General features: G+C 44.9%; 1 protein-coding gene across 1 annotated transcript; it reads right to left on the bottom strand.

The window, feature by feature from the left end:
- Window positions 1–959: 959 nt before the first annotated feature.
- On the bottom strand, window positions 960–1,502 carry LOC145030313 (uncharacterized). Its single transcript, XM_078978700.1, has one exon. It carries the CDS (start codon window positions 1,500–1,502, stop codon window positions 960–962), a length of 543 nt encoding a protein of 180 aa, XP_078834826.1.
- Between the last annotated feature and the right edge of the window lie 10,489 nt (window positions 1,503–11,991).

Genomic DNA, 11,991 nt, shown 5'->3' with positions numbered 1-11,991 from the left:
CAATCTTCAAAAGTGGACCCAAAAATTGAGAAGTCATCCATGAAAACCTCCATAAATTTCTCGATCATGTCGTGGAAGATAGCCATCATACATCTTTGGAAGGTAGCTAGTGCATTGCATAACCCAAAAGGCATGTGTCTATATGCAAATGTCCCACTTGGCCAAGTAAAAGTGGTTTTTTTCTTGATCTTGTGGGTCAATTGGAATTCAGAAGTACACCGAGAAACCATCAAGAAAACAATGGTAGAGATGCCAGGAAAGCCTTTCAAGCATTTGATCGATAAATAGTAGCGAAAAGGGGTCCTTACATGTAGCATCGTTAAGCTTCTGATAGTCAATGCAAACACACCACCCAGTTAAGGTTCTTGTTGGTAGAAGTTCTTGCTTCTCATTTGTCACAATCATCATTCCCCTTTTCATCGCACCACTTGAATAGGACTAACCCATGGGCTATCGGAAATGGAGTAAATAATTCCCGCATCTAGAAGTTTAACAACTTCTTCTTTACCACCTCTTGCATGTTTGGGTTTAAACGCCTTTGGTGTTGAAAGAATAGCTTTGCACCTTCTTCCAGAATTATTTTAATATAACAATAGGAAGGACTTATTCCCTTTATATTGGTGATTTTCCATGCGCTAGCATTTTTTCGTTTTTTAGAACTTTTACTAGCTCTTCTTTTTTAGCCTTGGTGAGGTCGGAAGCAATGATAACTGGCTTTTAATTACCTTCTTCGAGAAATGCATATTCTAAATGTTCATGTAAGGTTTTTAGCTCTAATTATGTGCTCTGTACACTCAACATGTCGAGTCCATATGGTGGACTCGTCGAGTTCAGGTCAAATTCTTTGTCTGGTCGCGAAATTCCTGATGGACTCGTCGAGTCAATGTCTGCAACTCAACGAGTCGTCTTTTCAGATCCCCTAATTCTTTCTTCATATTCAGATTCTTCAAGCATTCTCTCTATCTTTTGCAGTTCCCTTTCAACATCAAAGTCATCTTCAAGGGCAATGTGGATTCGTTTGGCTTGTCTTCCTTTAGTTCTTCCATTAGCTCATCAAAAATGTCCACCGAGAAGGTCGTACCATCACTATACTTGGAATGTTTCATTGCTCGATCAATGCCAAATGTGACTGACTCTTCTCCCACATGAAGGGTAAGCTTGGATTCTCTCCTGTTGACTATGGCACTTGCGGTATTTAGGAAATGTCTTCCAAGAATGATCGGGACTTGGTGATCTTCTTCCATGTTTAGGACTATGAAATTTGCGGGGAATACAAATTTATCAACTTTAACTAATAAGTCATCACATATTCCCCTTGGAAAAGTCACCATCTTGTTTGATAAATGTATTTCCATATGGTTTGGTTTCTGATCCGGAATATTCAACTTTTTAAAGAAAGAATACGGTATAAGGTTGACACTCGCTCCCAAATCCACCAATGCATAACTTGTAGCTAAGTTTCCAAATTGGCATGGTAAAGTGAAGCTATCCGAGTCTCCCATCTTCTGTAGTTATTTATTCAACATTGCAGCTGAACAATTCTCATTAAACACCACCTTGGACACCTCTTCCAACTTCTTTTGGTTAGTGAGTAGCTCTTTTAAGAATTTTGCGTACTTGGGCATTTGTGCAACAGCTTCTATGAAAGGAATGTTGATTTGGAGGAATTTAATATGTTCCAGGAACTTTTGATAATCTTCATTCTGCTTTTCTTGTCTTACCCGACTTGGAAATGGCAATAGAGGTTGATAAGGCTTCAAAGGAGGATCAATTTTCTTTTCTAATTGTGGACTCGTCGAGTCGGGCCGACTAAGTGGGATTTCGGGTCTATTTGAGTACCCCTCGGATTTTTCTCGGTATTTCTTGCAAGTTCACCCGGTGTTCTTTGATTGATATGTAGTGCAAGTTGGCCTAACCGTTTTTCAATTTTTAGTATAGAGGCCTGCTGATCACTCATCAAAGATTGTTGCTCTTTCATCATAGCTTGTTGTTCCCTAATTGCAACATCGGTTTCATTGTGTCTCTTTTCGGATGCAACTGCAAATCTTGTGAGCATGTCTTCAAAATCCATCTTTATATCTTGCACCGAATCCTCCTTTTAATAGAAACCCCTTGTCTTCATCTTGTATTTTACTTCCTTTTCCTTTTTGTATTCATCATATGGTAGCCACTCCTTTTTTGGTTCCCTCCAATCCTAATCATATCCATCGCCACTTGAATAGCATGCTTGTACCTTCCAGTTCCTGTTCTCAGCTAGATCACAATCCTTAGTAAGGTGAGGCCCGCTACAATTGTCATATCCCACCCGGATGACATGAATGGATTGATTCGTCTTTGTCATTCTTCGATCTAAGCTATCCAATTTTGCCATCACCGCCGCCATGCTATCTCAAACTAAATTCATTGTTCCATGTGTTGTGTCTCCCCTTGGGTTATGCTATTCTCTAAATTGCTTAGTGAATTCTTCAATTAGCTCCTTTTATAACACTGAGGTTCTTCTTTGTGAGTGGTACTTGGGAATCATGGAGCTGCCTAGTTGTCACATTGACTCCATCACAGAAAGTATAGACTTCTTGTTGAATGTTAAGATCATTGTGGGGGAAACTTCTCAACAAACCCTTGTATCTTTCCCACGCTTCGTAGAGTGACTCTCCCATTTGTTGTTCAAAATTCACAATGGCTTCCTTCAATTTTGCTATTTTTAAGGGAGGGCAGAATTGATCGATGAACTCTTCAGGCAACTGAACCCATGTAGTGATGGATCCTGGAGGGAGTGCTTTTAACCAATCATTTGCATCTCCTTTAAGTGTAGAATAAAACAAAAATGAAATAAAACAAAATTGAAAAACTTATGAGGGACTAGTCGAGTCAGTTCGACTGGACTCGACGAGTTCAGCAGAAAATTTCAAAAACTAAATAAACTACTAAATAACCAAAAATAAATAACTAATTAACTAAAATGGTAACTTTGTGCAGGATAAATCCTACACAAAGGATCGATAACTCTAGCAATTAAGATAACTAATTAAAACTGTCCCCGACAGCGGCGCCAAAAACTTGATGTGTTTAAATTGCACTAGTTTAATCCGACTACTTCAAACACAAATAAACACACGAAAGGCAGTATACCTATCGTTTAGCAATATAGTTCAAGTAAGCAGGTTATCGAACACAAGAACGGTAACAACTAAATTAAATACTAAAATTACCTAATTAAAACAAATAAATAAAAGGAAGGGTTTTCTCTAGTTTTGCAAGACTAGAAACTTAACAATTAATTAATTCTTTAAACAAAAAAACTAACAACTAGCAGCTAAGGAAATTGAAGATAACTAGATTGAATATTAAAAGAGACTTCTATTTAGGTTCGTCTCACTTGTTTCTATAGTTGATTTTATGGCAGGTGCAATGGATTATTGTGTCATTGGCTATTGATAAATGTGATTAGGCTCATGGTCGCTATTACTAATCTTTAGAAAAAAAATTTAATTTAAACAGTGGCCAATTGATTAAACTAATGAATTTCCTAGTATTTTGATTCGGGTTAAGTAAGACTTGTAGTTTAGCTAATTAAATGACTAATTTAATCAATATCTTGTATGGTTGTTCATCACACAAGCTTACACATTAACTTACATGTTTTCTGTTAATCCTAGGTTCATGTTCACTAATACTAGGCATATACTGTTGCTTTCATATAAATCATATGAAGCAAGTAATTAAGAGGATGTTCATGCAACTTAATGAACATGGTAATTAACAGAGAAAAACAATTATTGTCAACACATAAGGATCAATTACAAGCTTAGCAAAACAGTTTTCACCAAATCATATAATCCAAACCATAAATACAAACTATATTAGCAAGTTCATCTACCCTAAACAGAAGTTACGAGTTTTAGCTCATAATTACAGCATACAATAACTAAAAAAATGAAATCTACAAGTAAAGCATGGTTTTATTCACTAGATTAAGAAGAAAAAGAGATATGTTGCCTTTAATCACTTTCGAATTGAACTCTATGGTGAAATCTTCAAAATCCAAAGCTTCAATAACCCTTAAATCGTAGTTAAGTCACAGAAGGAATCCAGAAGAGGTTTGGTTTCAGGTTATTATGTCTTATTTATAATTTTTTGAAAACAGGGCGACTCGTCGAGTCCATAGGCTGACTCGGCAAGTCGATCACTTAATTCCTGTGGGCGGCAAGTCTATAAGTCTTCGCGGACATTCGTATCTAGTCGGCGAGTAGATGACCAACTCACCGAGTTCTTCATTCTTTTATTAATTTTCTTCTTTGTTTGCTTCCCCACACTTGCTTTTTAACCCGGGCATGTCTTTTAGGCTGCAAATACAATTTAAACACAATTAAGTACCTTTTTTTTCAATTAGCCAAAAAGTATTAAGATTTTAGAAAAAATATGTAACTAAATATGCACATATCAATAACTCCATGAAATGCTCGACCCCATGAATAATCCAAAAATGGGTCAAATATGACAATAAACTTTTAAGCAAGAGATCTAGAAAGTAAATGAATAAGTTGAAAACTTTTACCTCAAAACGACTGCAACACTCCAAGAGTTCCTGGATCTAAAGCTCCCCCCTTCAAGCTAGGCACCACCAACTTCAAGCTCTTCAAAATAACACCAAGAAACACTGTTCAAGCTCATACACACTCAAATATGGGAGAGAAAGCACGAGACTATGGTTTCTGGATAAGGTAAATGGGTAAGGAGGACACCCAAAGGGTATTTGGCCTTTAAATAGGGTACAACACCCTAAAAATTAGGGTTTCTTAATCAACCACCAACTTGTCAAGTTTACCTCTCCAACTCGTCGAGTTGGTCCAAAAGATCTACGACCCAAAAACTTCCAAAACACCGAGTTGAGGCCATCAAATCGACGAGTTAAAAGGTAAATTTGACTTTTAAGGAATAAATTTCATACTCAGAATTCGGGATGTTACAACTCTCCCCCACTTGAACTAGGCTTCATCCTCAAAGCCTACTGCGAGGAACATATCTGGATTTTAATACGAGCCAAAAATTTCATTTTTGAAAACATATTTTAACAAAACATTCGAATTAAAACATTTACTAGATCAAAGTATTTTAATAAGATATCGCATGTCTGAAAAAAATTTCAATAAACATCATAATGTCAGAGTACAATTCCCCAGGAAGTTCTCATGATGCGGAATACGAAGCATGTGTGTGATGGGCCGCTACCGCGCCAGCTCCTTCCCCTTCGAAGAAGAGGTACCTGAAACCAAAACTTAAAACTGTAAGCACGAAGCTTAGTGAGTTCCCCCAACCTACCACATACCATACAATCACATAACATGCATATATCGTCATGCATATATGGGTGCCCGACCTACCCCTTCGGTCCTCTTGACCGGATACTGTCTAGCATAACTGGGAACTTGCCTCCCCTTCGGTCCTCTCGACCAGATACTGACTAGCATATTTGGGTGCTGGTCTCCCCTTCGGTCCTCTCGACCGGATACTGACTAGCATATCTGGGTGTTGGTCTCCCCATTCGGTCCTCTCGACCAGGTACTGGGGACTATTTCACCCCTACTACTACCACATAACAAATATATCTCGTAATCTATCTAGCATGGCTGGGCATGACCGCCCCATCGGCCCTATCGACCGGTAATATGGGGACTATCTCCCCCTACTGTTACTAGCACATAGCAGCATATCATACTAGCACATAAACATATCACAGGTAGTAGCAACCTTAGATGAATATCACAGAGAAAATCATCCATCATAATACTCCTACTGGTGGGCCGACATTGTGGCCGTAGACCCACCGCTACTGGAAGGTAACTCACCTCAACGTAGCTGCTGATCTGATCGGGAACTAACTGTCTACTGCTGCTGCTGCTCCGGACGTCCTCCGGCTATAAATCCCACAAAACGATCAGTCAAAGACTGCTAGATGCTCTTAGGGTAAAATGACCCTTTTACCCTTGACCAGGTCGAAATCCAAGTCAAAGTCAACTTCCAGTTGACTGGACTCGCCGAGTCCACGAGCAACTTGCCGTGTTCCTCGAGCAACTTGCCGATTTCCTCGAGCGGATCCCCTACTCGCTTCCAATCCATACGAGGGTTTGGGGGTTTTGGGGACTTCGTTACATGGTTAATTCCGCGTGCGGTTACGAAGGATTAACCCTTCAATGCTTAAACCCCTCTTGCTCTACAAAAGTTCATATGACTCGTCGAGTTTGAAGAACAACTCGGCGAGCTCCAGGAAATCTTCATAGGACTCGCCGAGTTGTTCATCCAACTCGCCGAGTCTAAGACCATCTTCATAGAACTCCCCGAGTCCCTCGACCTATTTCCCGAGTAGGCCAGATCTGAGACATACAATGCTTCAAAACCACAGATCTATGGTCCTAGGGCATGTTTACCACGTAAATTTGCAAACTTTACGTGCATGGACGTCCCTATGAGCTCAAACATGAAATTCCAAGCTCTTTAAGAGGTCCTACACTCAATAGGGACCTCAATCACCTCAACCACAGAGACTTTATGCTACTAGGATGTCCTAAAGGTCCAAATCCGAAGTCCTTGCAGAACATTAACCATAAACACATAGAGACTTAGGTTCTTAGGGCTTAAAACCTCTTTTTAGGGATAAGAAGGGGGGTTCAATGAACTAAAGATCAAGGTAGGGACTTTTCTACCTGAATAGAAGCCCCTCACAGAGTAGATTCCGGATCTTCTTCTCTTCTTGCACTCCTCAACCTTCTCCTTCTTCTCCCAAGCTCCAAACCACCATGAACCAGGTGCTACAAATCTCCCCCACTTATTTTAGACTTCGTCCTCGAAGTCTGCTTCTCGATCCTGAAACAGCTCGGGGTAATGCTCCATCATTTCTTCCACCGGCTCCCAAGTCCACTCAGACCCCTTTCGGTGCTGCCACTGCACCTTCACTAACTCCACCCTCTTGTTCCTCAGATCCTTCGACTTTCGGTCGAGGATTGCGACTAGGCGCTAAATGTAATTCATGCTGTCATCAACCTGTATATCCTCTAATGGTACCACCGCTGAATCATCCACGAGACACTTCCGCAGCCGGGAGACATGGAAGGTGCTGTGGATCTGGCTGAGCTCGGCTGGCAGATCCAGCCTATATGCCACCTTGCCCACCCGGGCTACAACCCTGAACAGACCAATGAATCTCGGGCCCAACTTTCCCCGCTTCCTGAATCGAATGACGCCTTTCCAAGGCGACACCTTCAGGAGAACCATATCCCCGACCTGGAACTCTAGGTATGATCGACACTTGTCGGCGTAACTTTTCTGCCGACTCTGCACAGTCTACAACCTGCTCCGAACCTGCTGAATCCTCTCGGTAGTCTTGAGCACCACTTCGGTGCTCCCCATAACTCTCTGACCAACCTCTCCCCAGCATATCGGGGTCCTGCACCTCCGTCCGTACAACATCTCGAATGGAGGGTGGTCGATACTCGCGTGGTAGCTGTTGTTGTACGAGAACTCAGCCAAGGGAAGATAAGTATCCCAGCTACCACCGAAGTCTAGCACGCACGCCCACAACATATCCTCCAGAGTCTGGATGGTCCGCTCGCTCTGACCATCTGTCTGCGGGTGAAAGGCGGTGCTAAAATGCAAACGAGTACCCAACTCGTCATGAAACCTCTTCCAAAACCTGGAAGTAAAACGCACATCCCTATCCGAGATGACAGATACTGGCACCCCATGCCGCGCCACAATCTCCCTAATATAGATGTCGGCCAATTTCTCGGCCGAAATGCTCTCCTGAATCGGAATAAAATGAGCACTCTTGGTCAATCGATCCATGATGAACCAAATCGAATCTACTCCACGCGCGGTCCTGGGAAGCTTCATGATAAAATCCATCGTGATATCTTCCCATTTCCACAATGGGATGTCCAATGGCTGCATCTTTCCATGCGGCCTCTGATGTTCGGCCTTAACCTTCCTGCAGGTCAAGCACCGCTCGACGTACCATGCCACATCCCGCTTCAAGCAGGGCCACCAATAGTCTAGGCAAAGATCCCGATACATATTCGTCGCCCCTGGGTAAATAGAGAATCGGGATTTGTGCACCTCCTCCATCAAGATCTGGCGCACGCCTCCATGATACGGCACCCACACCCTACGGTGTAGTGTAATAACCCCCGGATATCATAATCGAAAGAGGTGACTTGACCCACTATTCGCTCACTCTTCCGATGCTCCTCCTTCATAGCCTCCCGTTGGGCCTCTTGAATCTGCTCCAACAAAGGATTCACCACGGTCATCCTCATGCAAACATCTCTGATCGGCGCTGCCTTGCGGCTAAGCACATCGGCCACTACATTGGCCTTCCTCGGGTGGTAAAGGATCTCGCAATCATAATCCTTTACCATGTCCAACCACCGACGCTGCCTCATGTTCAGATTCGGCTGATCCATGAGGTACCTCAAACTCTTGTGGTCCGTGTAGATGGTACAAGGAACCCCGTAGAGGTAATGCCGCCCAATCTTGAGAGCGAAAACCACCGCCCCCAACTCCAAATCATGCGTCGGGTAGTTCGCCTCGTGAGGCTTCAGCTGTCTCGAGGCATAAGCAATGACATGCCCCCTCTACATCAATACTGCGCCCAGGCCTGAGATCGACGCATCACAATATACTACAAAATACTCTACACCCTCGGGCAGGGCTAAGATTGGCGCCTCGCACAATCTCTGTCTCAGCATCTCAAACGCAGCCTGCTGCTCGGGTCCCCACCGAAAGACCACGACTTTCTTCGTCAGCCGCGTCAGGGGTACGACTATCTTGGAGAAATCCTGAATGAATCTCCGATAGTAGCCTGCTAATCCTAGGAAACTCCGAATCTCAGATGGAGACTTAGGAACCTCCCATCTCATCACGGCCTTGACCTTGGCCGGTTCGACTAGAATCCCGTTCTGGTTGACAAGGTGTCTGAGAAATTGCACCTCGCACAACCAAAACTCGCACTTGTAGAACTTGGCATACAAGCTCTCCCTCCTCAGGGTCTCAAAAACCTCTCTCAAATGCTCCTCATGCTTCTCCTGTGTCTTGGAAAACAAAGATGTCGTCAATGAAAACTATCACAGACCGATCCAACATCGGTCTGCATACGCGGTTCTTGAGGTCCATGAACGCGGCAGGAGCATTGGTGAGCCCAAACGGCATCACCACGAACTCATAATGGCCATAGCGCGTCCGAAACGTGGTCTTCTGCGCAACCTCCTCTCTGACCCTCATCTGATGATAACCCGAATGCAAATCGATCTAGGAAAACTAAGACGCTCCCTCAAGCTGGTCAAAGAGATCATCAATCCTCGGGAGTGGGTATCGGTTCTTCACCGTTACCTTGTTCAGCTCCCGATAATCTATACACATCCGATGCAACCCGTCCTTCATTTTCAAGAACAGAATCGGGGCTCCCCAGGGTGAACTGCTCGGTCGAATCAATCCCTTGTCTAACAGCTCCTGTAGCTACGTAGACAACTCCTGCATCTCAGGAGGAGCCAACCGATTCGGTGCCTTGGCTATTGGAGCCGCACCAAGAACGAGGTTAATCCTGAACTCCACCTGTCGCTCCGGAGGTATCCTAAGAAGCTCCTCTGGAAAAACATCTGCGAAGTCTCGCACCACCGGAACCTCGCTCACTGTCACCTTACCCGCCTCCTGGGTATCCATCACATACGCGACATAACCTGCGCATCCCTGCTGAAGGTATCGTCTAGCCCTCGCTGCTGAACAGACTGAGGGTTCATACTGTGGCCTCTCGCGATGAATCACTAACTCTCCCCCACTTGGGGTCCTAACCCGCACTAGCTACTGTGCGCAATCTATCACCGCCTCATTGGGGCTCAACCAATCCATGCCTATAATCAGCTTGTTCCCACGCAATGGAATGGGAACCAGGTCCACCAGATAACACTCCTCAAATAACCTCAAAACACAATCCCTGAACACTATTGATGCTTGCACCGATCGATCATCGACAATTTCTACCTCTAAAGGGCAATCCAACATGCCCGAAGACTCAGCGAACTTCTTGCTAAGCGCAAGGGAAACAAACGATCAGGTAGCACCCAAGTCGAACAACACCTAGACTGGGATACCGTTCACATGGAACGATCCTAACACATATAGATACATAAACCGAGCACATATCAATATCATAGCCTCATATAAATAATGAGAAGGAAAGAATCATACTCGTCACCACATCGGGTGCATCGCGTGGCTCCTTGGCGGTTAGCTGAAATGCCCGGCTCCTCACCACTGGAGCCTCTGCCTTGCCCTGCCGGCCATCCGTGATTCGCACAGGGTCACTGGAGCTGGCGCCTTTACCGACGCTGGAACTGTCAACTGGGGGCACTTGGCCTTCTTGTGGCCCCTCTGGTTGCAGTGGAAACAGAGCAACTCAGACATCTAAATAACTGCTACCAGAGCAGTGCAATCCCTGCTATAGTTTCCAGACTTGCCGCACTTGTAGCAGCCTGATGATCCCAACCTGCACACCCCCTCGTGCGTCTTGCCGCATTTCCTGCAGTGGCCCCGTCCCTGTTGGCCTTTCGGCCCCACATCTAATCCCTTGGGCTTCTTCCCCGAAGCCCCTCCTGACTATCCCTCTTCCGCCTTCCATTTCCGGATGTGCTCCAAATCTATCTCCCTCTCCCCCGCCCTAGCAATCATGGAGTCCAAGGTAGGGCAAGCTGAAAAACTAACGTGCTCCCGGATATCAGCCCGGAGCATATCATGATAGCGGGTCCTCCTCATGTCCTCGTCGCCCGTGTACTGGGGCACCAGCAGTGCCCTCTCCTGGAACTTGGCAGTGATGTCCACCACAGTCTCTGTCGTCTGTGTCATGTCCAAAAACTCCCTGGCCAACTGCTGAAGCTCGACAGTCGGTGCAAACTCTACCCTGAATCTGGTCACAAAATCTGACCAGGTCATAGCCTCGACAGTCGAGGCTCCCAACGAGTCACCGATAGACTCCCACCAATCCCTAGCTCGATCTCTCAGACATCCTGTTGCATATCTCACCTTCGACCCCTCAGGGCAGAAGCTAGTCAAATGTGCAGACTCAATGTCTGCAATCCATCGTCTGGCAGCTATGGGGTCCTTTGCCCCATGAAAGTCCGGTGCACCACTGCCCCGAAAGTCCTTAAAGGACAGTGTGTGAGATCCTGACTGGCCAGATGCCATGTCACTCTTGAATGCCCGGAGGCGATCCTACATCATCTCCAATATCCCTTCCTTGATCGACCCGTAGATAATGGGGGTCGACTCAAGGATACCTCTGGTGATGTCCGACGTGATGAACTCGCGCAACCTCTCATCTACTGGCTCGGAACCTGATCCCGAACCCGATCTCTCTCCTGAACTGCCAACTGTTGGCCTCGGGCATAGTACCACCATTATGAAATATAAAGAAATAACAACTGTTAGCGATACTGGTACCCCTGGAGGGATCCCACCCACTACAAGTTCCCTGGTCTTATCTTAGCCTTCCTCGGTTCGGGTACGGATCCTCTGCTTGCAGTAGTACGGGCCCATACTACCTTCCACATCTATCCGTACCTTCCCCAAAGACCGCCTCGACTCAACCAGGTCCCTTCCACTACCGCTGATCACTGCTACTCTTTATCCTAGGCTTCCCTAGGAAACCTCTGACTCCACCCAACCCAGTCCTCAGCTGCTGAAGGCCTCTTGGTGATGCCAATTAACTATTACCTGAATACAATCACATGTGATGAGGCTCGGATAATCCTTCGAGTAAGGGACTCATCTCTACAACGGTTAGGACTCAAACAAGAGCTACGGAATAGAGTCAAATCCAACACTCTGAGATTATTCAGCCCTGATCACATGTGACTTTAACGTATTCACCTAACAGTTAACTCCGATCACTTCAAAGCCCACATAGCACAAAGCAAAGAATATTTGGACATAAGGAAAACAATCTCA

This window comes from Lactuca saligna, chromosome 2, assembly GCF_052625555.1.
Source record: "Lactuca saligna cultivar CGN05327 chromosome 2, ASM5262555v1, whole genome shotgun sequence".
Classification (NCBI taxonomy): domain Eukaryota; kingdom Viridiplantae; phylum Streptophyta; class Magnoliopsida; order Asterales; family Asteraceae; genus Lactuca; species Lactuca saligna.
Note: the sequence above shows the minus strand (reverse complement) of the source record. Positions and strands in the feature narration are given on the sequence as shown.